Here is a 25625-nt window from a genome sequence, read left to right as displayed (position 1 = left end):
CTCTGCATTATCTTCGACTCAATAGTATTCTCCATGTACAAATATTTCACTCCAGTTCCTCAGTATTACTTTACAGAATCACAGAGTGTCTGAGGTTGGAAGGCATCTCTGGGGGTCACCTGGGCCAACCCCTCTGCTCAAGTGGGGTCACCTGCAAGAGTTTGCCCAGGACTATGTCCAGATAGTTTGGGATATGTCCAAGGATGGAGACTCCAGAGTCTCCCTGGGCAACCCATGCTAGTACTCAATTGCCCTCACAGTAAGAAAAAGTAAATCCTAATTTCACAGGAGATGTTTTTCAGTTTGTGGTATTTGTCCTGAACGTTAGAGAATGGATATCAGGTACCTGCCACTGTAATTAGCTTGAAGTAACATTTACTGTTAACAGTATCCTTGTGAGACAAAACAGGAAGCTGGTCTTTAATGTGGATTTGGCTTTGCAACAAACTGAGCTTGTGGGGAAGGGGCAAGATCTCAGAAAATACTTTCTGTGACATCAACCAGATAACCACAGGGTCACATCTGCAAAACCACATTTCACACGTTTATAGCTCTAACATGGCTATTTCTTAGAAGAAAGCAACCTACTCAAGCACTGTGCTCATGTAAAAAATGATCATTCTACAGCATTAGTTATTCCCATCCTTGTGAACATCAGAAGGAACGTTATTAGCAGAAAACACCATGTTCTTTGCCACATGCCTGGGCACAGGCCAAGTGCAAGGTCCTGTACCTGGGCTGGGGATAGCCCTGGTATCAACACAGGCCAGGGATGAAGGGGTGGAGAGCAGCCCTGCCAAGAAGGACTTGGGGGTACTGATGGATGAAAGATGGGACATGAGCTGGCAACGCACACTTGCAGCCCAGAAGCCAATTGTGTCTTGGGCTGCATCAAAAGAAGCATGGCCAGCAGGTCAAGGGAGGTGATTCTGTTCTTCTGCTCCGCTCTGGTGAGACCCCAAACTGGAGTTCTGCGTCCAGCTCGCGGGTCTTCAGCACAGGAAAGACATAGACCTGTTGGAGAGGGGCCAGAGGAGTCCACCAGGATGATCAGAGGAATGGAACAGCTCTGCTGGGAGGACAGGCTGAGAGAGTTGGGGTGTTCCGCCTGGAGAAGAGAAGGCTCCAGGAGACCTTATTGCAGCCTTTCTGTACTTAAAAGAAGCCAGTAAGAAAGATGGGGACAGACTTTTTAGCAGGGCATGTTGCGATATGATGAGGGGTGATGGTTTTAAACTAAAGGAGGGGAGATTCAGGTCAGACATGAGGAAGGAATTGTTGGCCCTGAGGGTGGTGAGAGCCTGGCCCAGGTTGGCCAGAGAGGTGGTGGATGAACCATCCCTGGACACATCCCAGGCCAGGCTGGACAGGGCTCTGAGCAACCTGAGCTGGTGAAGATGTCCTTGCTCATGGCAGGGGTGGCACTGGATGGGCTTTGAAGGTCCCTCCAACACAAACCATCCAGCGGGTCCATGAGGGTCGGGCGGAGGGACCCCTGTCTGAGGCCCCAGCCCGGCCGGTGCCGCTGTCTGCAGTGCTGAACTTTCCCCAGAGATGCACATCTTACTACAAAAGAGTTTTCCAGAACCGTAATCATTCATATTGTATTTCAGTCACTGCATCCCAGGAAAGGCTTCCTAACCTTCCTGCTTTTCTTAAAGTATATTATCTGTAAATACAATTATTTTAATGTATAGTAATGGAGTACCTGATTTCCAGCTATCTAGAACCAATCAAGGACTTGTCAAATGGATATGTTTGACTGCTTGGTTATTCCCCAACTCCCCTCCTCTGCTTCTAGTTTGGGCCTTGTAAACACAAAACTTCAAGATAATATAAAATTACAGCAGTTTCTCTGCTCAGATGTTGGGGTTTTTTTTTCCTCCTTCCTTGAGTTTACTTTACACTTGAGCACAAAATGTGGCTCAGTCCAAATGGTGCATTTAATTCTCCCCAAGCCTTTATTTGGTTAAGGAAATCAATTACTCTCCCATTCACACGTCAACAGTTGATGGTTAATTGTCCCTATTTTGTTCTGGCCTTATCCCTGTCCTGCCCTGAATCTGACAGTATCAATTCCAAACCAAAAATACCATTTGCCATCAGCAGGGCTGGTTTTAAAAAGTTTGTGAGTCACACTAAATACATAAAGGTTCCTTTGCCTCCAGAAACGTTCCCTAGTTTTTCAAAGGTTATTGACAGGCTTGGCACTAGGAAAGTGTTAAGAAAATGTTCCCATCTTCCTTTACATTAAACAAGTAGGATGCAGAAATGAGATGAGTGAGTAGCAATTCTAGCATCCAATCTTCATTTTCCCACAAATACATGACTCCTGGATGTATTCATTTTACCTCAAAAGACCCGAAAGCATCGAAAATGTATCATTTTCCAAATGAAGTTACTGATGGAGAACCTCTGAGAGCATCCAAGAGCCTCCACGTGCAGGGTATGAGGGGCCTCTTGTGGTGGCCGCGCTGGTTCAGCGCTCCTGCACAGCACCCGGCTCCAACCAGTGTTCGCAACAGAAAAATGAGATCCACATTTACCTCTCTCATTAGAGGAACCTGACTCATTTAATACATCAGAAATTAGCACATAACCCAATATTGCAATCTAGTTTATCATCCTGGTCTCCAGTTATGAACACAAGGCATCTAAAAATAAAACAGTGCACCCTCAGTAATATTTTATGAAATGCTGTCAAATCTAATGCAGCCTGCCTAACCATGGTGTCACAAAAATAACAGCTGCTGGAAAGAGCTCACCTAGCTTCAGTTTGAACCTGCTTCAATGGAGGAAACTGTCAAATTGTCCCTGTAAGTCCAAGACCAGAGTTCTTAGCACAGAAAAGCTCTGTTGGATCTGTGAAGCTGCCTTGCACTTGACATTACGCAGCATTGCTCCCATTTCGCAACTGAAGGCAGAATTAAACTAAGAAACGTCTCTTCCTTGCACAGGAACTCCATCTGCTTTAAGAAACTCATTAGCAATGATTCCTAGATTTTTGTAGCGAACTCGGAAACCACCAAATGCTGCCCTGGGATGGGCAACAGCTTCCTACAGCTGAGCAACATGCACTCCTACCAAGGGTCATAGAATCACAGAGTCACTTTGGCTGCAAGAGACCCTCAAGATCATGGAGTCCAAATGTTATCCCACGCCTGGCACTGCCCCATGACCCTGAGAACCTCATCTCAGGTCTGTCCAACCCTCCAGGGCTGGTGACTCCAGCACTGCCCTGGGCAGCCTGTTCCAATGCCCCACAGCCCTTTGGGGAAGAAGTTGTTCCTCACATCCAGACAATCCATTCACATCTCCCGTACACACCTCAGTCAAACTGGGGGACACATCCTGCTTCTATTTACCTGGTCTAACACACACCATTGCAACCTCCAGAATTTGTTAAAAATTATTGAATTATTCCATGTGCTCTAGTCTACACCTACCTCAGAACCAATGTACTCTGTCACAAAGCAATATCTATAAACTCTGCACCTACTTGCAGATTTATTGACCTAGAAGATTCCGCTCCAGAGCCAGCCACAAAGCCACTTGTTTTCAAGAAATGTGCTCTATATTTGGATCTCTAGTTTAGAATCACCTTAAAAACAGAAGTACAGCCTCCATCTGCCAGTCACCCAGTCTGCAAGGTGGCGTGAAGATTTCTTCCAAAATCAAGTTTAATTTTGAAACCTTAAATCAACTCCTCTATTTTAGGAAAGAAAAAAAAACAACAAAAACAGAAAAAAAACCCCACACTCTACAAACCACATTTATTTCTAGGAAAAGCACTGCAATTTGGTTTTTTGGAGAACACAAAGTGCTAAACACATGTGAAAACACCTGTTTTCTGCAGAAGAACACATCACTATTTGGAAACACCTTTTCCCACCAAAATCACTGCTAATATCTGCTGTGTCCAATCCACAATATTGCCATGACCCACTTCTAACGTGCACAGTCACGTGTTCAGCTGTACCTACAAGCTGCACTTCTGCTTGCAGATTTGAGACACCGCTGCTCCCCAAAATGTCCTTCTTTCATGATCAGCCCCCAATTTAGCTTTCGTTTCTCCAAAGTCCGAGAAAGGAACCCAACAAAAAGCAAGCAGCGGGACGAGGAGCCCCAGGGCCGTACTCACGGGTGTGCTGCTGTCGGAAAAGGTGTTCATGCTGACGGAGCGGCTCATCTTGTCGGAGGAGAAGGACGATGGGGACGGGCTGCGCTTGTCCAGCTGCTGCTGGGGCGGCAGGTCCTGGCGCTGCAGGTGCTCCCGCCATGCTCGCTGGATGCTGCGGCAAAAAAAGGCTTTAAAAATATCTATTCTTGACTGAATAGGTGGGTTTGGGTGGTTTTCTGTTTTTTGTTTTGTGCACTTTGTTTTCTGATTTGGACAATGACCACATGTAGCTAACCCCTGTAGGTCTTACATTAGCAATTCTCTTAAACCTTGCAAAAAATTAAAAACATGTAATTATCTGCTTAAAAGAACAAACAGCCTTCAACATCTTGTATCGGCTCTCAGATTATAATGCAGATATGGTTGGAAGTTCAGGGCTGGACCAGTATCCTCTAAAATCTCCTCCTCCATCCTGGGTGGCTGGGGACTTAAAACCTCCTCCAAAAGATCATGTGGGCGTTGTTATCATAGAACCATAGAACCACTCTAGTTGGAAGTGACCCTCAGGATCGAGTCCAACCATAACCTAAATAACCTAACTCTAGCACTAAACCACATCCCCAAGAGCTCTGCTTCCAAACTCTAAACTTTGACCGTGTTTCTAAAATCTGATGTGAAATTCTATCCAGAAATTCCATTCTCACCAGGTGGCAGTGCCGGCCCACCGGTGCCTTTGCGAAGGTGCCAGGGACACCAGTGAGAGATGCTGGGAATTAAAGCTGTGTTTAAAACAGGACCTCACCACGTGCTTTATGGTTCAAACCAAAGAGGCCAAAGCCCTTGGCATGGATTTACTTTGCACTAGGAATATATCTATATATTTTTTCTTTCACCTTGCCTTTTTAAGATGTCATTTCTGCTCCCATCTCCATAAACCAGAAAAAACATTTAGCACCCAGGCACCACTGCAAAGGTGTTTGATCACACACAGGTGAGTCCAACAGGCAAATGGTGCTTCTTGGCTTGGCAGGAGGAGGGTGAAGCTCAACACCAGCACAACTTCTCAGTGACCGCTCACAGCGCTGGAATGTCCTGACAGTGGGACAGTGGGAACCTCCTGGCATCTCATTTTTCATTCCGGTCAGGGAACAACACTCCCAACACACAAGGCATTTTGAACACCTTGAGGTTGAGGAAGTAAAATATATGTATTTTGTTATTTTTTAGAAGAACACCAGATCAGGAACAACATCCATTTCAGCCTCACCAGGATGAGTGCACTCCAGAGCCGGGCAGGGAGATTAAGGCCTGTGATGCTCTCACACGACAGCTTTAAAATGGACAGAAATATCTACCCAAGCTCCCCAAAATGCCAATGGAGGAGCTTTCAGTAAATGTATTTGGCTTTAAAAAAACCCTATGTATCTACACCTCAAGTATTTACTTTGCATTGTTTCAGCTTCAAGCTTTACTTACATAATGTATACGTAATACATACAACTACTATTTACATATTTATATTTACACATACTTTCTATTTTAAAGCTCAAGAATATGCCCAGGTTAAGCCATAACTACCCTTCTAGAAAGCTTTCTGAAAATCTATTCTTTCATCTGGCTTATATTTGCATGGCTAAAAGATGCTGGCTGGATTTTGATTTGAAATGTCATGTCCTTTTAATATTTTAATAGAGCATTAATATTTTAACATCCCGTATAGCAAGTCAGCTGTAGATTTTCAGCTGAAAAGGAAATTCAGTATGGAGTTTAGCAACAGATCCAACCCTGTGTAAAGCTGGGCCACAGAATCTTTGCCCTGATGGAGCAACAAGGCTGGAAGAGGCACCAAGAGGAGCCCTCTGCTCCCATAGACACGTGGGTGAGTTTTAAGTTCGATTCCCGTGTATTACAGCACAGTCAAGCCTTTTAAAATAACCGAGCGCATGGTAAACTGTACGACATGTGTGAAATATGTTACAGAGGCTAAAATTACTGCATTTGGAAGTCGGGGAGTTAGTTATCAAAGGACAGTGATGCTTGTTTGCTTGTTCCAGGCGGTGCAGCTAGGTGTCAGCCCTGCGCCTTGGCTGATAGAAATTGCTGTGCTTGCCAATAAAAAGCAGCTTCGCTCAGCTACCTTGAAAAATTGGGCTTTTTTTTCCTACTTAAAGTTACACAGAAATCCATGATGGAGACAGTCTGGGTTCTGCAGTTCAAGAATCAATCCAGGGAACTGCTGGAGAGAGTCCAGCGCAGCCACCAAGATGCTGAAGGGAGTGGAGCATCTCCCGTGTGAGGAAAGGCTGAGGGAGCTGGGGCTCTGGAGCTGGACAAGAGGAGACTGAGGGGGGACTCATTCCTGGGGATCAATATGGAAAGGGAGAGTGTCAGGAGGATGGAGCCAGGCTCTTCTGGTGACAACCAGTGACAGGACAAGGGGTAATGGGTACAAACTGGAATACAAAAGCTCCACTTAAATTTGAGAAGAAACTTCTTCATGGTGAGGGTGGCAGAGCCTGGCCCAGGCTGCCCAGGGGGTTGTGGAGTCTCCTTCTGTGCAGACATTCCAACCCGCCTGGACACCTTCCTGTGTAACCTCATCTGGGTGTTCCTGCTCCATGGGGGGACTGCACTGGAGGAGCTTTCCAGGGCCCTTCCAATCCCTGACACTCTGCGATTCTATGAATCAAACAAATCCAGCTGCATTTAAAGGCAGAAAAGACATTCATCCTTACTTACATTTTCACTTTTGATTCCAAGGGCTGTAAGTTGATATTGTATTTTTCAAAATTATTTTCTTTATCCATGGCAAGCTGATGGCTATGGAAAAGGAAGGAAAATGGGTTTAAAGTGTCTCAGCATTATGATTTTGTAATTAATTCAGAAATGTTGAGAGGAACATACGAGAGCTGCTCACTATAAGGTGTTGCTGTCTTTGGAGAAAAGCATCTGTGTCCCCACCTTCAGCCCCATTTGACTGTTAACAAAAAGGAGGAATTTGGATCCAGTTGCCAGATTGGAACCTGCTTGAGTCTTTGCACTAAACCTTCCAGATGCCCCAGCTCCAGAGACAGGCACAGCCAGCAAAGAAGCTGCTGCAAATAAAACCAAAACACTGGCAAATACAATAGATAGTCTTGCTAAATTAATTTTCATCCCTGGGGCTACGTTTGAAAAGCTGGAGAGTAAAATGAAAAGTAACAATGGTGGTGCCGATAGCAAATGAATCACATCAGCAAAAGCCATACAGGAATATGAAGGAAAAATTCTTTGTACTAAATGATGACCGAGGAGTTGATGCTGCAAACGGATCTTTTTGAGGAAGCAATTTTAAAATGTTAAAAGATAAAAATCAAATATCCGGGGACGCTGCTTTGGATGAGCCCAGCGACATGAATGAAAGGTCTTGGCATGGAAATTGGTAAGACTAGACCCCGACCTGTGGAGTTATTTTGAGACTTTACGGGACACTTAATTACATCATTCAATCAGCAGCAGTTTTCAGAAATTATCCTCCTGTAACTAAAAATAAGAATTGTTTACGGGAGAGATGCAAAGTCTTGAATATTTACTATATTACCAAATGAGAAACTTAAGTCTACAACAGAGAGACGGTCCCTCAGAAAGGACTTGTTGCTTTATAAAAGCCATTTCACATCATCATGTGTGAGACACAGCAGAAATTGCACATTTACCTTTGAAGCGAGTCTTTGCCATCAATGACCTTTTCCAAGGTGTGCTGGAGCCTTTTGAGTTCTTCCTGCAAGGAGGAAAAAAACCCATTTCAATGTGTTTATGGAAAGCCCTTGGTTGACACTGGAGATCCATCCTCAAGACGTGGTGAGTCAACCACTAAACAAAATGGTCACCCGGGTGACATCTGCGGGATTGCTTTCAAATTTAGATATCCAAAATAACCGCAAATAAATTGATATGTCAATGGTCAATATATCCAGCACAAGTCTGAAAGAAAGTATCAGACCTACAAAAACAACAGACAGAGCAAAAGAGGAAAGTGTTTTCTCATGTCTGAGGAGCGTGGCTGCTTTTTTGAGATGGTTTTGGTAAGAGGCAAGTGAGAACCAGCTCATACTTTCAGGGACTTCTCTTTGTTCTGCAATCAGAGAGTATTCAGTCTCATAATTAAGAGAGTCGCTGGCTGAGATTTACAGCCCGTCGTTTTTACCAGGGTATTTGCATTGGATCCCATTTTGATAGCAGGAATGCCACAAATTTAACTGCAGATGCATAGCTGGCCTTCCCTGCATCCAGGCTGATGTCCTGGGAACAATCTACCCATGACGTTCAGCACATAGATACAGCTCAAAAAAACTAAACTGCTATCTGGTTAGTAGGGTTTTATTATTTGAAAGGGGCAGGAGTTGGTGGGTGGAGGAAAACCTGGTGGCAACAAAGCGTGTGCTCCAGGGGATGCGACCCCTGGGCTGAGCTTCTGTCCCTGCAAATGCTGGACCCCTAACCGCATCCCTGGGACGCCAGGCAAAGAGCATCGCCAGCCCCAGCTGCAGGGATGTGCCTTTGGGTTGGTGTTTCTGCATCAACTGTTTGATAATTAAGCACCGCTGGAAAATGAGAAGTCTGTGCAAAACACAAAGATGTTAACTCATGGCTTCTTCTGGCTCATTAAGTTGGGAATCAAATAGAAAAGCAAAAGCTACTCGGAGTAAGGCAGGAGGGTAATTTACTTCACACCTACCTTGCTTACAGATACAGGATTCCCAGGAAGGCTACGAACATTAAAAAGGCAAAACAAGCATATTTTCTTCTTATGTATCTTATCTGACCTGCGGATGAAGCCAAGACTTCTGTTTCTCATGGGATTGTTGCGATCTCTGGGACCAAAATGAATCAGCCAACTCTACTTCTTGCTTTCCCCAGTAAAGCCCATTTCGTGAAACCGAAATTTTAGCATGGCTCTTTTAACCCCGTACAAGATTCTACCCTGGCCAGCATGAAACAAGATCAGAGCTGGTACCTGATTTACTCCTAACGCAGCTTCATTTCCCCCCAGCCTTAGAAGGACTATTACTATAAAACATGTTTGATGCATAAACTCAATTTGTCAAGACGACAGACAAGTTAGAGGTTTCCCGAATTTTTGCCCCAGCCTTTGCCCTCCTGATAGAACACTCTGCACAATCCTGGAGGCCTGGCTGATGCCACAACCCAGTCGAGAAACTCCTTTTGATTTTTGCCTTCCTTTTTCTTTTTTAAACATATTTCTTTTGGGCCTGCTCTGAGGAACATCCTCTTCTAGCATATTCAAAATAAGCATCTCTCAAAACCATCTTCTTCAAAGCACAGCTCAGTTCAGAAGATAACCTTCTCTTCTCCCATCTTATCCCACTGGTCATTTTTTTCAGCGTATCCCAGAGCTACGTACTGTAATTTAGAATGTGAAAACAATTTGCAATTGACTTTATATATAGCTCTGGGTGACAAAACCTGCATGACTTACATAAATCATTTCTTATGTTTGACATCATTTTCTATTAACCTCAGGGTGAAGAGCAATCAACAACAACAAAAAGAAGAGTAAAAACCAAAATTGGTTGTGACATTTTTGACTATTCAGTCTTTCAATTAAGCATCACCGGGTAGTCTTTATAAAAGCTGTAATAGAAGGCAACGACAGAAGGGGCATAGTAATGTTTGCATAATTGGGAAGAGAAGGAGACACAAAATCTATACTAATTTCAGTTTTGTGTCATTAACCATGAAGTATTGATTACTGCTCCTTGCAACAGAATTTATGAAGCTGGCTGTGCTGCTGCGAGGCGGATGGTTCGGATGCTCCGTCCCCAGCCCCCGGCGCGGTGACGGATGGGTGACAGTGACAGTGACAACTGTCCCGACCCACAGCCTTAGGAGACACATCTCCCCACCGCACCAGGAGCGACCCAGCTGCGAACTCCAACTTCCGAAAATTAAATTGGAAGAGATCCATACTTCTGCTGGAACACACGATGAATTACAACGCCTCTGTAAACCTTGTTATAATGGAAACATATTGGAAAATGTTTGTTTTTCTGCCTCGGTTGAATACAGATATTAATAGCAACCAATACCTACAGACACATAGATACCTCCAGAAGGAAAAGCAATGAAAGCTTGAAGTGCAAAACCGGTGTTAAGAGCAAACTAAAGTGCCTTTTTCAAGTCCTTAACGTGGACATTAATGATTTTTCAGCCTGTAGAACGGTACTTTTGGGAAACTAGGCTATTGCAATGACTTAATTACTGCCAGGAAACCCTGTAACCTTGTGGGACAGACAAGACCAAGGGGGTCAAGTGAACAGAGTCTCACCAGGGAGAAGCCAGCCTAGAAGAGCCGCCTTAAGCTGCGCCCAGCTGGCTCCCAGCACAGCCTGCATGCTGGAAAAGCCTGGCTTTGTCATCGGGATTTACAGTTGGGGCAAAACTGCCTTTTTCCCCTGCAAATCAGCTGGGTTTGGCTCCAAACAGCCCAAGGCCAGGCTCTCAGGGTTCACATCAAGCGCAATGATTTAGCAACCTCACCCAGCCGCCTTCAGCAGATTTCAGGGTCTTTTCTTTTAATGGAGAGACCCAGAGGTTGCTGGAGACTCGGGTCCTGTTTGGGCTGGCACAGAAACGTCACCTCTTGTGTGACCAGCTGTGGAGGTGACAGCAATTGGCACATACGGGATCAGCAAGGCAGCACAGAAATCTAAATCTAAGCCCATTTATCCTTAAATTCCTTCCCAATAAATCCATTTTGAAACACAGTTTAGTGCAAATTCTAAGGAAAGAAATCTGCAGACACAGAGCTGTCCCTGGATAAATATTTACCTCCAAGAGCAGGCAATGATTCTTTTTTGTTGCTACACCCAAAAATATACATTTAGGTCAGTGGAGCTATTTATACCTGTAGTTTTAAACCAGCATGGAGAAATCAGAGCAGAGGCCATATATTAAAAATTAATTTTCAAAATCCTTTTTGGACATGTGCGTTTGAGTACGTTTGCCTAAGAGGTCTGTAAATTCGGCACCAAATGAATATAAAACAGTGCTTCTTGAGGGGTCAGAGATGAGAAGACAAAGCTCTGATTTCAACAGAACCACAGCCCAGAAATAGTAGTAAAACAGGTTTGCTTTCCTGTTTTATAATTAAGAGTGAGCGTAGCTGTTATTTAAACACACCAGCTTTGGTTCTCTATTTCATTGACGTTCTTCCGAATTTTAATAGAACTTTTGTTGAATGTTGATTTTCCATTAATGCAGGAAAACTTGCGCTTATGTGCGTTTCTTCCTCCCCTTTCTTGCAAGTCTCTGGCTGACACACCACGGTGCTGGTTTGAGACCCTCCTCTCCTGGCATCTTTGGCACCATCACTAAAGATCCCGGAGCCTCCCCAGCCGCCCTCACCGGCTCATCATTCCAGAGCCGCTGGATTTAAAGGCAAACGTACAAATTCTTCTCCATAGCGCTGACACAGGCACGTCCAAAACCGATTGTTCCTTCCCCAGCACAACCTGAAGCGATAGCTTAGCCAGGACGAGCTTAACTGAAGCGAGAAGCTCTGCAGCGCCTGCTGCTCCTAAGACCAGAAGCCGTGCAGGATCCATCCTCTGATCAAAGCCACCTGATGCCTCTCTCTGTCACCTACCAGGAAGCCAATTTATAGGTTTTAACATCCTCACCTCCTGCCATTTTCCAATCCTGCAGTCACCAGGAGGTGGATCTGAGCTGATGATGCTCTCTCCCAGCCTGTCACCTGGGATGGGGACAGCACATGCAACACTAAACCATCTTTTAAGACTTTGTTTCCCATTTAACAAAGAATTGCCACCCCCTGACTCTGTGTCCATGAAATATCTTGGCTTTTATTCATTTTACATTTTTTCATTTTATTCATTTCCATTTATATTTTGCCCATTTTTGCTACGAAACGCTATGCCCCTTGTATTAAACGATGCAGAGTCCACGTTTCAGCCTGATACAGCCCGTCAAGCAGTGTGTTAATTAAGCCTCTTAGCAGGATACAACAAGCCTAAAGGGGATAGAAAGATCAGGATCCTTTGTGGCGAAGGTTTGTACTCGCAGCTATTTTGGGCCCCTATTCACCGCATTGTGGAGGGGCCATTCCCAAGGGAAAACTGCTGGATTGTACAAGAAGACCCAAAATCTCCTGCTCCCTCCAAAAACACAAGCAGAGGGCTGTCCCCAGAGCAGCATCTCTGGTGGCACTGGGGGTACAGCAAAGGCACAAGGAGCCCCGGTTTGGGCAGACACGAGACCATCTGCATTAATTCCCATTTTAGGGGCATGCAGAGTATTCTGCGTCCCTTTTCAGGGGCTGGAACATAAAAAGCCGATTCTATGCCCTGAGCATCCCATAAAGTCATCAATTAAATGTCAGATGGTGACAACTACTTCATATCTTGGTACAAAAAGACACATCAGATGTTAGTGGCTTTTGTATATTGGGGGTGGGAAGGGGAAGGTATTTTATTTGCTCTGACAACCCAACAGGGACCTTCACTTCAGCTCTGAGTGTTCAAGAAAAGCACATAAACTGCAGAGGGTTAACACAGCTACAGGGGCTGTGCGATCCACAGCTGGCAGAACGATCCGCTAGATCACTGGAAGAAATTGTGTCATTAGTTACCCAAACCTGCTTAAACAAGTTCCACATTCAGATTTAGAAACAAACCATAAATTAGCCTCACTGCAATGGGTTAGTTACTGCAGGGAGACCCAGCGTGGACGTTGGGGTGGGATCCTCTGTCCCAACCTGTCACCGGCCTCCAATGGCACCTGAGGTCTTCACACCTCCTCTCCTGTCTGCTCCATTTAGGTCACAATATCTTCAAGAATGGGAACAGCTCTTATTTTTTGCTTGTGTATCAGGGCTCTGATCTTGATTAGTTAAAATAGAATATTGTCATCAACTGCTAATTCATAGTGAACAATTGCAGACTCTTCCATTGCTCTTCCATCAAATCCTGCCTGTATTTCCCTCCATAGCTCACCTTCACTTCAACCACAAACGTTCCTGGTGAGCACATGGTATGTTCAGGCTCTGTCACAGAATCAGAGAGTCATTTGGTTGGGAGAGACCCTCAAGATTATCGAGCCCAACAGTTCCTCCACCCCTGTCCCTGCCCCATGTCCCTGAGAACCTCATCTCTGTCTGTCCAACCCTTGAGGGATGGTGACTCCAGCACTGCCCTGGGCAGCCTGTTCCAATGCCCCACAGCCCTTTGGGGAAGAAACTGTTCCTCAGATCTAACCTCAACCTTCCCCGTTCCAACTTGAGACCGTTTCCTCTCATTTTTCCAAACAAGTCAAAGAAGGTGTCAACCAAAACCTGAGGACTGCTCAAAGGAAGTGTCACACTGAACAGAAAATGAGGCCAAGAGAAGGAAACAAAGGGCATCACTGCAACGTTTCAGGCTGGAAAGAGGTTACTGCTAATTAGTGTGTCAGCGGAATGAGTATTAAGCATCACCAGCACAAATGAGCATGTGCTGGGGCTGCAACGAGATCTTGGGGTCTAGCCGAAAAATGGAGCACATATGGGAACAGAAGCCATTAGGCAATTAACTCCCACCCTTTGTTGCTCTTGTTGTCATTATTCTCAATACTTATGAGCCACTTCACTCAATACACATTTTCTTAGTTTATTGAGAAACCAGTTATGCTCATAGAGCCCAATTGCTACAATTTAAGTTATTCTCCAAAAAGAAGGACCCTCTTGCTTTCTACTGCTCCACATCACAGGCCAACTCTCAGGGAACTTTTTAAATAACAAGTTTCCTATAAGTTTCTATTTTTATAGCTATATCTGTACAGGAGTTCAGGATGGAGCTAGGGATGAAGTTTGGGATCATTTGCCTCAGGCTTTACTGTAACATTGTCCCACAGAGAAAAAATATATTGCAACAAAAATACTCCAGCACTTGTGATGTTTTCCAGATTGCTTTTTGCACCCGGTGCTGTTCAGCACGTGGTGTCACACTGGGTTTCAGAAGCTGGAAACCAGGGTTGGGTTGTAGGTACATCCCTCGGTCCCTTCACCAAAAGCAGTGAGTTCTGTGTTTTGCTGCCAAAGGTTGACTCCACACTGCATCATTTCTGAGAGTTTTACTCATTGCTGTTTAAAATTCCCAGGGGATGCATTTGCCTCCTGTTTCTCAGAACACTTTCATCACTTCATAGATTAATCTGTAATATTTTCATTTTCTTCATGTAAAGCCCTGCCCCCCCTTTTATACCCTATGGACATAACAGCTAATTGTTTCTCTTCCCGATCTTGTAAATCATGACATTATTCTCTCCTCGCTCATCATTTAATCAAAACAGGACTCAATACAAATCATAATTTACTGAGCGTGAACCCAGCATAGAGAACAATGCAGAAAGTCTTGGCCATCATATACTTGAACTGAGCTTGTGCCTCATCCCTTTCTAAGATCCTGGCTACGTGACGATGCCCGGGACAGCTGATTTATTAATTCCTCTCATAATCGGGTGCAAAGAGCCGAAAGGGAAATGCAGCAACGCAGGCGATATCTCCCCAGGGACAGGAGCACTCCCAGGGTGACCTGTTCTCCACTTCCCATGATATCAATACATCTTTCTTTTCCTTCTTTCAGCTCTGCCCTCAGGAAGAGTAATCTACCACACCACAGCTACAGAACGTTATTTCATAGTTACAGCATCCCCGCACGAGGATGAATAGCATTAAAAAGCTAAGTTAGATGCCTTTTTAAAAGCCTCTTCTTTCTGATGCTGTCACTGTGGTCAGGGGCTTTCAGCAGCACCACTCCTGCCTCAAAATATACGAGCTTTTAACTTTTGCCAAGGGAAGCGACTAGAGGGAATGAAGCCTCTTGACATCTTGGCTTTTTCACCACCAAAGTGCTTCTAAAACTGCAGCCAGCCTGAATACGGAGGAAAAGGTCTGGAGCAGCACGAGTGCTGTAGGAGACTCAGCAAAAAAGCATTTCGTAGGTTATAGTTCAAGGGGGAAAGAATATATATATATATATATATATATATACACACACACACACATATATATACACACTTGGGGATTCAAGTCCATGGCAAGAAAGCCAATTTCTCACTGAAGTCCAGGAATGTTTGGAGTCAGATTTGATTACTACCCTACCAGTGGCATCAGATACTAAATGATTCCCTTATGGGATGAGGAGATGCTATAACCATATATTGGATTTTAATGCCATTTGTATAGGACCTGAGGTGACGGTGCAAAACCTGGTGTAAACCACCACAGCTCCACCAAAGCAGAGAATATGTCTCACATATTATCGATTATACACAGCCTTTACTACAGCGACAACCTACACGAGAACTTGAGCTGGTCAAGACAGCAAAGAACTGCTGTAGGAAACATTGATTTCTTTCAAAAGCAAGTCTCCATTTGGAATAAACCCCAATAATTTTGGCATGGAAAATGCCACCACACCCACTATCAGAGCAACCAGCCTCCCCTGCAGGTCCCGGATCCCCCAAAATCCCCACGGGACTCCATCCATTCCATTCCATTCCACTGGAAGAGCCACGGAAACAACGGGGCCAAAGCTCAGCAGAGCGACCACCGCAAGGAGGGCAGCAAAGCCCAAGAACAACATGTTTCAGATGAAACGGAGCTTTGCAACCCAGCACTGGTTCATGTAGAACGGTACTTTAACCTTCAAGAAATTAAAAGGCAACCTTAGCGTTGTGTTTTGCTTTACGGCACAAAAGCTGCACCTTGGAGAGAACAGCGTTGGCCAAGTGACATAGGGAATGGTAGGTGAACGTGTCTACGGAGAAGAGACGTGTCCATCCTTAAGTGTCACCAACAGACCACGTTCCTTTATATTTACCATTACCCTTTCTCTTAATTATGCCTGCTAAGAACACACCGGTGTTTTGGTCTAATGCTTACTTAAAAACACAAGTGTGCACCCAACTCACTCTACTGGAAGAAACCCACCCCATCCACCTCCTCTAAGGTTTTCATTGCACATTACAGCCAAGTCCAGCTTCATTTGGAGAGAAATATGACGAGATTGCAACCGAGGCAGTGTGGATTTCAGCATGCCAGGGAGGGGAAGGCAGGGGAGAAATCTGACATGACAGATCCATCTTCTCAACTCCCAGTGGAGGTTTTTTCCCCCAGAAAAAGTAAGTAGCTCTATTTATAGCTCATGAGCCTATTACTTCTAATGACAACAACAGATGACTGTTTTAAAACTGAAAAGAAATATATTAATCCAATTTTCAGCTTTTCAGCATGTGGTACTGTCTACTAATTTTCACAAAAGACTGATGAACTGGTTTAGCAATCAGAAGGTTGATGTAAAAAAAAATAAATAAATAAAAAGAAAAATCACACACCTATTACAGAAACACTCTTCTACACACTTTGTGTTTCTGAAAGTCCCATGAAATCTCTGCTTGAGGACTCAGGAGGAGCCGCATCTACAGGTTTTAGGTTCATGGAAAAATACGTGCATTCACAGGAACACTATTTTTTCTGTTATGATGAACTACCGACCAAGCAGCTTTGATTAGGGTCTTAATCTTTATGTATATTGTAATTTCCACCCAATGCTCTTGTGTTTGTCTTCAACATGAGCAATAGCTTTTCCACGCTGATAATAATGAAACCGCTCCCTCATTCTGATGCTCATAACTTCGCAAGCACAACGAGGAACCAGCAATCCACTTATTAATGCACCCGTTGAGCTGAGCTTGCTAAAGCCAGGGAGTCACGTCAGTCTCCATCCCCGCGCCACCTCCCTTGCCATCGCCACCAACACTTGATCATCCGACGTGATATTTTCTATTACGAGGGGAAAATATTTTATGTTTAGCAGCCAGCAACTGCCCAGCCATAAAGATCATTGCAGAAACACAGGATTAGTCCTCCAAATGCCATGGCCCGTGCTTGGATCCCGACACCAGCAGCGTTTTAGGATGGAGCTGAGAGCACCCAAGTGTCACCCCGACCCTGCCAGGGCTGGGGCAGGGAGCCAGGGACACAACATGGGTTCCCCACAGGCACAAACCAACCGCTCCAACTAAAAACCTCTCACAAAAATCAACAGTTTAATTTAGCAGGGTTACTTTTTTCTCCTTCTTTTTCCTTCTCTCCAGTCCCCAGCTTGCCATATGAAAACTGGACAGCAAATTTATCAGGGTAGGGACCCCCTGTTGGCAGAACGGTCACTATGTGTATGAGACTTCATATACACACAATACCCTGATAAGTGACTTTTTAATTCCTTCAAAAGAATTAAATTAACTACTATTTATGTCCCAGCATTTCACCCCAATGCAACTGGAAACAGTCACAGCGCAACTTCAGAGGGGGGTGATGGCAAAAATTCCTCTGTCTTTTGCAGCCCGGCTGGGGACCTCGATAAACCGGTAACGAGCTAATGAGACAAGTTATAAAGATGTTCCCTTGGCAATCTCACAGGTGAAATAATCTAATCTTCTCCACCCTGCCTTCCTAGTTAATCTCTTGATAGGAGTCATTAACACAGTTGCTCAGTCTACTGTAGTCCCGTTATCAAGTGCATATAATTTACAATCCCATTAAAGAGATGGCCACAGATTAGTCTCAGAGGCAAATTACAAAACTATTCAGTTGTGTTTTTAGCACATTAGCAATAGCTATATGAATCCTGGAGAAAAAGAAATCATTATCATAGAACACAGAAGGTCTCAGAGCAAGTATACCCATCAACCCCCACCTCATTTTCTGCATAGAAATTAAATATAATTGCAAATTGTGGGATACTCTGTTCAGCAGCTGAGCAACCATGCAGACTTTTTTTGCTTTTGTGAATATCAAGGATAAAAATCCAAGTAGTAAAAGAGCATAAAAAGTATACAAAGTTCTTTCATGTAAAAAGCCAGGATTTAGTCTTCACAGCTTATGTGAAATTGCTGCTGCTATTCAGCATTCAAGTCATTTCTGCCATGCAATTTGAGGGCTGGAGTATGCTAAGCTCTGGGTGTTTCAAAAGAGCGGAAAGATTGAAGGCACTGGACCTTGTAAAATTATAATGAAACAGATGTTTCCTGCTTTTCTGTATTTATGCTTCTCAGTATTGGCTTCTAAAACCCAGCACGTTGGGTATTCCAACACCGTCACCTTCAGGAGACTCCATTCCATCCAGGAAAGTAGTTAAGAGATTGTTTCACAAACCAGAATACTCTGCCTTTGTTTGGGCACCTCCAAAAGCTACACGAGTCCTAAACAAAATGCTTGAGCTTGACTTTAAATACATGAACACTGTGAAATGTCTCAAAACAGAGTCATGGTCCTGCCTGGGATCTTAGGAGAGAAACAGCTGAGGGGTGATTTTTTCAGAGGGTACAAGAAAAAGCACTCAGATCCTATTAGTTTTCAACAAAATTTAGGTACTTGAGCACTTGTGAGATTAGAAAACAGGATTTTCAGTGCTAAACATGATTGAGCTTCCCAACATAAAAAGCCTCTCAGTTTGGCATTTCCAGCCCTTCCTCACTTTACCTTCCCAGGTGTTTTTTGTGGTTGCTTTTGTGTGTGTGTTGGTTGGTTGTGGCCACAAACACTAAACCAGCTGGGGAATTTAGAACATCATAAAATTAGGCAGCAAATATCTCTAACTTGTAGAATAAACCCGCTCACATTTCTACTGCAGCTGTAGGGAGGCTTGAATACAGCGCGCTAAAAATGGCATTATTTCCCAATAGGAGGAAACCCAAGGAGTCTTGTGCCACGTAGGAAGCAAAGGCTTCATTTCAAAGCTTTTCCTGAGAGGTGGAGCATGAAAACAGCCTGTCCATGCTGGAGCCCTTTAGAGCAAGGGGAAGGGACTGGCTACAACCACCTCAGGGCAGGTGATGGGCAGAGGTGTTAAACTCTCCCAACATCTAAGCTTGAATCTGGTTCAAAAAGCTCATCCTAAGGCCGTAGGTTGGTCCAAGCCTCTCTCCCTCCTCAGAGTTCACTGACATTAGCAAGACACCTGCAACGCTGAAAATATTTAGTGACGACACGTGCAGGAGTCACATCGCCAGCCTGGATAGTAAGAGCGCAACAATCCCGAGTTTTATGTTAGTATTATAGGCGAAGCGACAGCAAGCACTGATGTAAAGGAGGAGAGATGTATGGAGGTGTCTGTTAGGTCAGAGTCTGCCCTTGTTTGAGCTTCTGAGGAGTTAAATCTAATTTCTCATAGACTGCAGCTATCTAAGAAGATGTTTTTAATTGCAGGCGGTTGCTTGGCAACTGCATCCCATGTGCTGCAGCGACGCTTTTCACCTGCAGCAGATAAACATCAGGATGGCACTTTACAAATCTGATTAGCGGCGATGAAATCGCTGGCTACAACGAGCCGCGAGTGCTTTTCCAGAAGTTGTGCGTCTCACCCGATACCCATCAGCTTGGAAAACCCGATGAAGCTCATTTGCAGGTTAGCAGAGCTCTCTTCTCCTCCTCTCGCCCCGCAAACCTTTCGATCCACTTCCCACAACTGGAGCTTAGTGAGGGGGGATAACATTGGCAGCATTTTTCTTACGAGAAAGATTTCACTGCAGGTGGAACACATAATGATAAATAGTGGAGCGCTTGTAATCATGCACAGGTGTTTTTCTAAACAGGCCTAGGATGTTTTTGAAAAGCATCAGGGAAAAAAAAGCACATTTCCAGACCGCAAAGAAACATATTTCCTTGTGCCTTTTGCAACTGGACATTAGTCTTTAAAGAGGAGCATTTACAAGCTGGTTATTGGTGCTATTACTACACTGGTGCATTTCTAACAGAGAGTATCAAGCGCCCAGACAGCCCACTTTCAACACCTTTGCATTATAACACCAGTATAAATGTTAACATTTGACGTTACTTCAGTCATGGTCAGTGATTTGCTGTGTTTGGGTCTAATATATGGTGACCAGAAAAGCATTTGAGATTCAGAAAAGAATTAATGTATTTAACATCTCCGAGGAAGAGGAATTCTTCCTGGAAAGAAGCAGAAGAACGAAGCCCTGGGCAAGCGCTGGGAGGGATTTTAAGGCAAGTTCAACTTACCCAGCTTGGGTTTGAATACCAAACCACCACAAAGTCCCAGTTCAGAAACAAAACTAAACCAAACCTTTTGCTCCAGCTGGTACTTGAGCATCTGCTCAGATTTTTCACATTAAATAGGACTTGGAAAAACATGTCAATTAGGGTGAACTTTAGCACGTGCTCCAAGTCTTTCTCAGGGTTACATATACCAAGCTTTAGCCTTCACTATAAGTAAATCCTGGGTTTTTGGCTCTCCCAGGGTGGACAGCACAAACCTTCAGATGGTGTGGCAGGAGTGGGCTACAAAACGTGCTTTTTCTTGGGGAGAACTCTTGAGACTTTGGAGTAGCATCTCCACAGCACAGCACAACCACCAGGGTACGCAGCAGGGGAGTCTTTAATATCACTGCGAAGCACTGGGCCAAGGACACCCCTACCCAAGCTTGGCTGTGGTCCCTGAGCTGTTTGCCAAAGTCCAGATTCCGGAGGTCTATTACTGTAATGTAGACCAAGCGCTAATTAGCCTGGAGCAGAGAGAATTTGTCCCAAGTCTATTCTGCAGGATGAATCATGTTGAATCGTTTGTTGTAAACCACGTGAAATAATTAAACTATAAGCCAGAGTTTCCTCTTTTCCATTTAATCTTCTGTACTCTTAGATAACTCTCCATTCTTTGGTATTATTCCTTGGTTTAGATGTTCATTCTCACCTCAGCTGTTGAAAACTGGGAAGCAGGACCGTTTTCTATACACCTGACACTTGGCAAGTGAAGCACAGAGGAGCAGTTTAAGCTGGTTGCCAGCTTTGAACACCACCCGTCTCATGACAATAAGGTCATAATGCTTTACAGAAGGACGCTGATAGTTGATGGTTAAAATGGAGTTAAAGTAATATTTGGGAAATTCTGCCCTTGAGCTCCTGAGGAGGAAATAAAGACAGGCAGAGGAAATTTCCCTCCTCAAAAATGAGATCCCACAGCCCTGCTTTGATTTTGATTAGGATATTCCTATCAAGCTGTTTGGCCAGTGCCATTTTCAGCTTTATTTAGAAGAGCCGGAAAAAAGTCATCCACCTGAGACAGAAGCAAAATGTAAAGCCATGTGTAGTCATCCAGCCCAGACAGCTACACTCAAAATACGTCCTTCTAATTATTAAGAGAGCAATCAACACGTGTATTTCAGGATCTGAGGGGCAATTATAGGACCAAGATGATGTTCCTTTCCCCCTTTGCCATCTTCAGACTTCATCAGCCACGGCCAGGGGTAGGAAAATTAAACCCCTGCCCTTCCCTGGAGCATCGTGTGTTCCTTGTGGGGAGGTTGAAGGTGTGCAGGACACCCTGGGGTGTTAACGAGCAGTGGGATGAACAAGAGCAGATCTGTAGGCAAACCCAACACTCCAATACACAGCTGGGGGCACCCGGAGCCTGGTCCGAGGGGCAAACACCAACCCATGGCTCTCAGCTCCAGCTGTGACAAATACAGATGTTCTGAGTCCATGTACAGCAAGTGATGGCAGTTGGGAACTCTGTTTCAAAGACACTCTCCTGATCCAAACTAAAAGGCTAAAACAGAGGCACTGGTGTCAATCTCATGTCCTGTTAGTCCTGTGTAGGTCCAGACCATTGGGATGGGGAAGATTCTTAAGATCAACATGTAGCATTCGGAGTTAGAATAACAAACGTTGTTCCTTTGTGGCAGCACTCCCAAGCCAAGGCAGAACCATGGCATCATTTCCGAGGTTTATTAGCTCTCCGGTTATTATATTCCCCTGTTTCCTTGGCTCACCCCCCCACCAGCTGCCTTATTTGCTGTGTGAAACCCACAGTATTAACCACAATAGAGGTTCTTAATGTTTAATGTGCGGCTGATAGAATCCCGCAGCATCCAGCGGAGCCTCTGAATAAAGGGCACCCTATAAAAAAACTTAAACGCAAACAAAAAAGCAGCATGTGAAACCGTACGACAGAAGCTGGTCGCATTCAATCTCTGAAAGCAAAGAGCTACAGTTTATATGAATAATTCAAAAACAGCCTCAGAAAAATGATCCCGTGTCTATGAGGAAATGGTAAAACCTCTGGAGTCTGCAGCTCTTTTTATTACAGCCTGGTTCATGCTGAATGTTGTTTTCTCTGGGGTTATTTTTTACTCCTTTATATATATATATATATATATAAATGTATATATATATAAATGAACAGTCAGATAGGATGTTCAGATAACACACACAGCAGACCCCAGAGAAATACTTTAATTTTATATTCATTTCTGACTCGTAAATTATTCATTAGCACAGATCACGCAATCGGGTAAAAATTAAAAATTGGCAAATTAGTTTTCATTTGTTTATGTTAATTATTTAGTGTTCTTCCTTTTCATTAGATGAAAAACGCACAGAGGGAGATGAGTTTTGCTCTGAAGATCCATGTTCGCTCCCTAGACAACACACAAATGAGCATCGCTATGGCTACTTTTATGCCACATCTATAGAAATATGATTCGCCACCCGGATCTGTTGCTGAGCTGCTGCGGCATATGCTGGATTTCAAAATTGCAGATACCCCTTTGGATATGTTTTCAACCAACCTGTATCCAAACGAGCGTGGTCAGCAGGGCAAGGGCAGTGATCCTTCCCCTGTGCTCTGCACTGGGGAGGCCACACCTGGAGTATTGTGTTCAGTTCTGGGCCCCTCAGCTCAGGAAAGAGATTGAAGTGCTGGAGCGGGTCCAGAGAAGAGCAACAAGACTGGGGAAGGGACTTGAACACAAGCACCATGGGGAGAGGCTGGGGGAGCTGGGCTTGTTTAGTCTGGAGAAGAGGAGGCTTAGAGGTGAGCTCAGCACTCTCTAGAACTACCTGAAGGGCAGTTCTAGCCAGGTGGGGATTGGGCTCTTCTCCCAGGCAGTCAGCAATAGGACAAGGGGCCATGGGCTTCAACTCTGCCAGGGGACATTTAGGCTTGAGATTAGAAAGCAATTCTTTGCAGAGAGAGTGGTCAGGCATCGGAATGGCTGCCCAGGGAGGTGCTGGATTCACCGGCACAGGAGGTTTTTAAACTGAGCTTGGACATGGCACTTAGTGCCATGATCTAGTCAATGGGCTGGAGTTGGACCAAGGGTTGGACTTGATGATCTCTGAGGGCTTTTCCAACCCAGTCCATTCTGTGATTCTGTAACAATTTAAAAAAAAAAAAAGAAAAATAGGCTGTTGGGTCTTTATTTGCAGGCAAAGTCAATGGTTGTTTCTGTGACCCTTCCATGGACACACCTGCCCAGAGGAAACTCCAGCCAGTGGAAACACTTATATATTATATTTTTAATTTCTTAAATTTTTCTTTTGAGTCTTTTTCTCTCAGATATGTTTCCTTAGAAAGTGGGCACTGTGTCTACTCCCTGCATAGAGGGGAGGGACTGATGTTTTGCTATTCGCTACCCTGTTACCCCAAAAATAAGACCTACCCCAAAAATAAGACCTACCCCCAAAAATAAGACCTACCCCCAAAAATAAGCCCCAGCATGGTTTTTCAGGATTTTTGAGGATGCTCAAAATATAAGCCCTACTCCAAAAATAAGCCCTAGTTGCAGCTCATGAAAAAGTCAATTTAAATAGCGTTCAGGCAGCTATACATTCAAAAAGTAAAATCAATTGGTAATAGAATGCAGGACAAATGAGACAATGTTATGACATGACTATACTTGAATAAATGTTGATTTTTTTTGTTGTTCAAGAATAAATGTAGATCATTGTTCAAGGAGAAAATGAAACATTCCCTGAAAATAAGCACCAACGCATCTTTTGGAGCAAAAATTAATATATGACCCCGTCTTATTTTCACAGAAACTGGGTAGATAGCGAGTTTCTAACACAATAACAGAGCCAAGCACATAAAATGTCAAAAAAACATATATAGGTTGCCAAGGAAAGTGAGTAACCAGGAACACGGTGCAATTCCCTAAGAGGTCACCTTGGGTTGTAGAAAGAATCCCCAACATTCCCATGCACATTCCTAATTACTCTGGGTGTAAGAAATCAGTGCTGGAGGCTGTACAACGGCTACAGATCCATTAATGACATCAGCAAATTAAAAAGGAAGACTAGAAAATGGAAAGCATAACGTGTTTACAATGCTAGTCCTTCTCTACTCAAACAATCATAGTTCTTTTCAAGGTAACTTCTTAGGATTTAGGATGAGAACAAAGAAAGGAAATCCCAAAGCCCAAAACAAACCAAGAAAGTTAGGTCAAAAAGCATTTCTAGTGTTTAATTTGAAGATGACATATAAGAATCTTGATTTAAAACATTTTTCTGAGCCTTTAATTCCATTATTTCTGGGAATTGTCCCTGATGTCTGTACGAGCTTCATCTTAATCCAGTTACTGTTGGTGGATCCACCAGGTAAACAATATTGCTGATACTTTTCCAAAGCAGAAATACAGTGCGTTCCTGCCTCTGTCAGCATCAGCTAGGCTGGGCTTAGAGAAACCAAGAGCCTACCAAAGCCGTTCCTATAGCTACTGATGCACAGGTACCTGGGAGGTTTAGTGGAGCTGAGATTCATTCCCTCCCTGAGGTGAAAGAACTGGCCCCGGCATTACAGATACTGATGAGAAAATAACACATTCTAATTTTGTCTATTTATTCAAGTTACAGCCTTGCTGCATAGTAAATATTAATATAAATAGCCCTGCAAAATGCACTGCAATTCTGAGTTAAGATGGTGAAAAGCAGAAGCCTGCTTTTATGAAGTGATTCATTAAAAACAAGGTTCCTCCCTTGACCTGCGCCTTTGGAAAATACAGCAGATTTAAATTAGCATCAGAAATGACACCCAAGCGTGAGTTTAAAGCAGAGATTTATGCTCCACTTTATACAGAGTCCCAGCGGTTAAATTGTGTCTGTCCCTGGGACTCCTTGGTGTGTTAAAACCAGGGCTGGGAGGGCTCTGCCCACAAGTACATCTTGAATTTCACATTATGCTTTTTACAACTAATTATGAATTCTTCTCTGAACCCTTCATGAAGTGAAAAGAGAGCACCAAGGCAAAGAAAATATACCCACTCACATACAACAAAAACAAACCCAAGAACATTTACGGCCAGGACACTGCAAAGGTCTTCAGAGCGGATTTGAAAACAACTTATTCCTCTCCCTTTTTATTTGCATCATAATGAGGAAGGTGAACTGCCATCTCACTAGAAATATCTTCATACAAATTAAGTTTTGTGCTCATTTACATGTCTTCACCAGGAAGCAGATGCATCCAGAAGACAGATGTTATTTATGAACTCCAGCAGCCATCATCGCAAAGCGAAAGAAAATCACGGATTTAAATAGTTTCCAGCATCCTTTTTCTGCACATGGCCTGCTCTCATTCTGTACCTGCATGAATGCAATATCTTATTGAGGATTAACGAGGTAAGACTGTTTGCACGGACAGGAGTCCCA

The 25625-nt window shown here is 43.9% G+C and overlaps 1 protein-coding gene across 1 annotated transcript in view; it reads right to left on the bottom strand.

Moving 5' to 3' along the window:
• Window positions 1-25625, bottom strand: part of SCHIP1 (schwannomin interacting protein 1) — a 143715-nt gene that overhangs the window by 94381 nt on the left and 23709 nt on the right. Inside the window, exons 2-4 of the mRNA XM_065073430.1 lie at window positions 7816-7880; window positions 6860-6940; window positions 4142-4292 (exon numbers count right to left, since the gene is read on the bottom strand). Coding sequence (XP_064929502.1) covers window positions 4142-4292; window positions 6860-6940; window positions 7816-7880 — 297 coding nt within the window. The remainder of the gene's footprint in view (window positions 1-4141; window positions 4293-6859; window positions 6941-7815; window positions 7881-25625) is intronic.

This window comes from Columba livia, chromosome 9 (assembly GCF_036013475.1).
Source record: "Columba livia isolate bColLiv1 breed racing homer chromosome 9, bColLiv1.pat.W.v2, whole genome shotgun sequence".
Taxonomy (NCBI): domain Eukaryota; kingdom Metazoa; phylum Chordata; class Aves; order Columbiformes; family Columbidae; genus Columba; species Columba livia.
The sequence above is the reverse complement of the archived record's forward strand: the minus strand, read 5'-3'. Positions and strand labels throughout refer to the sequence as shown.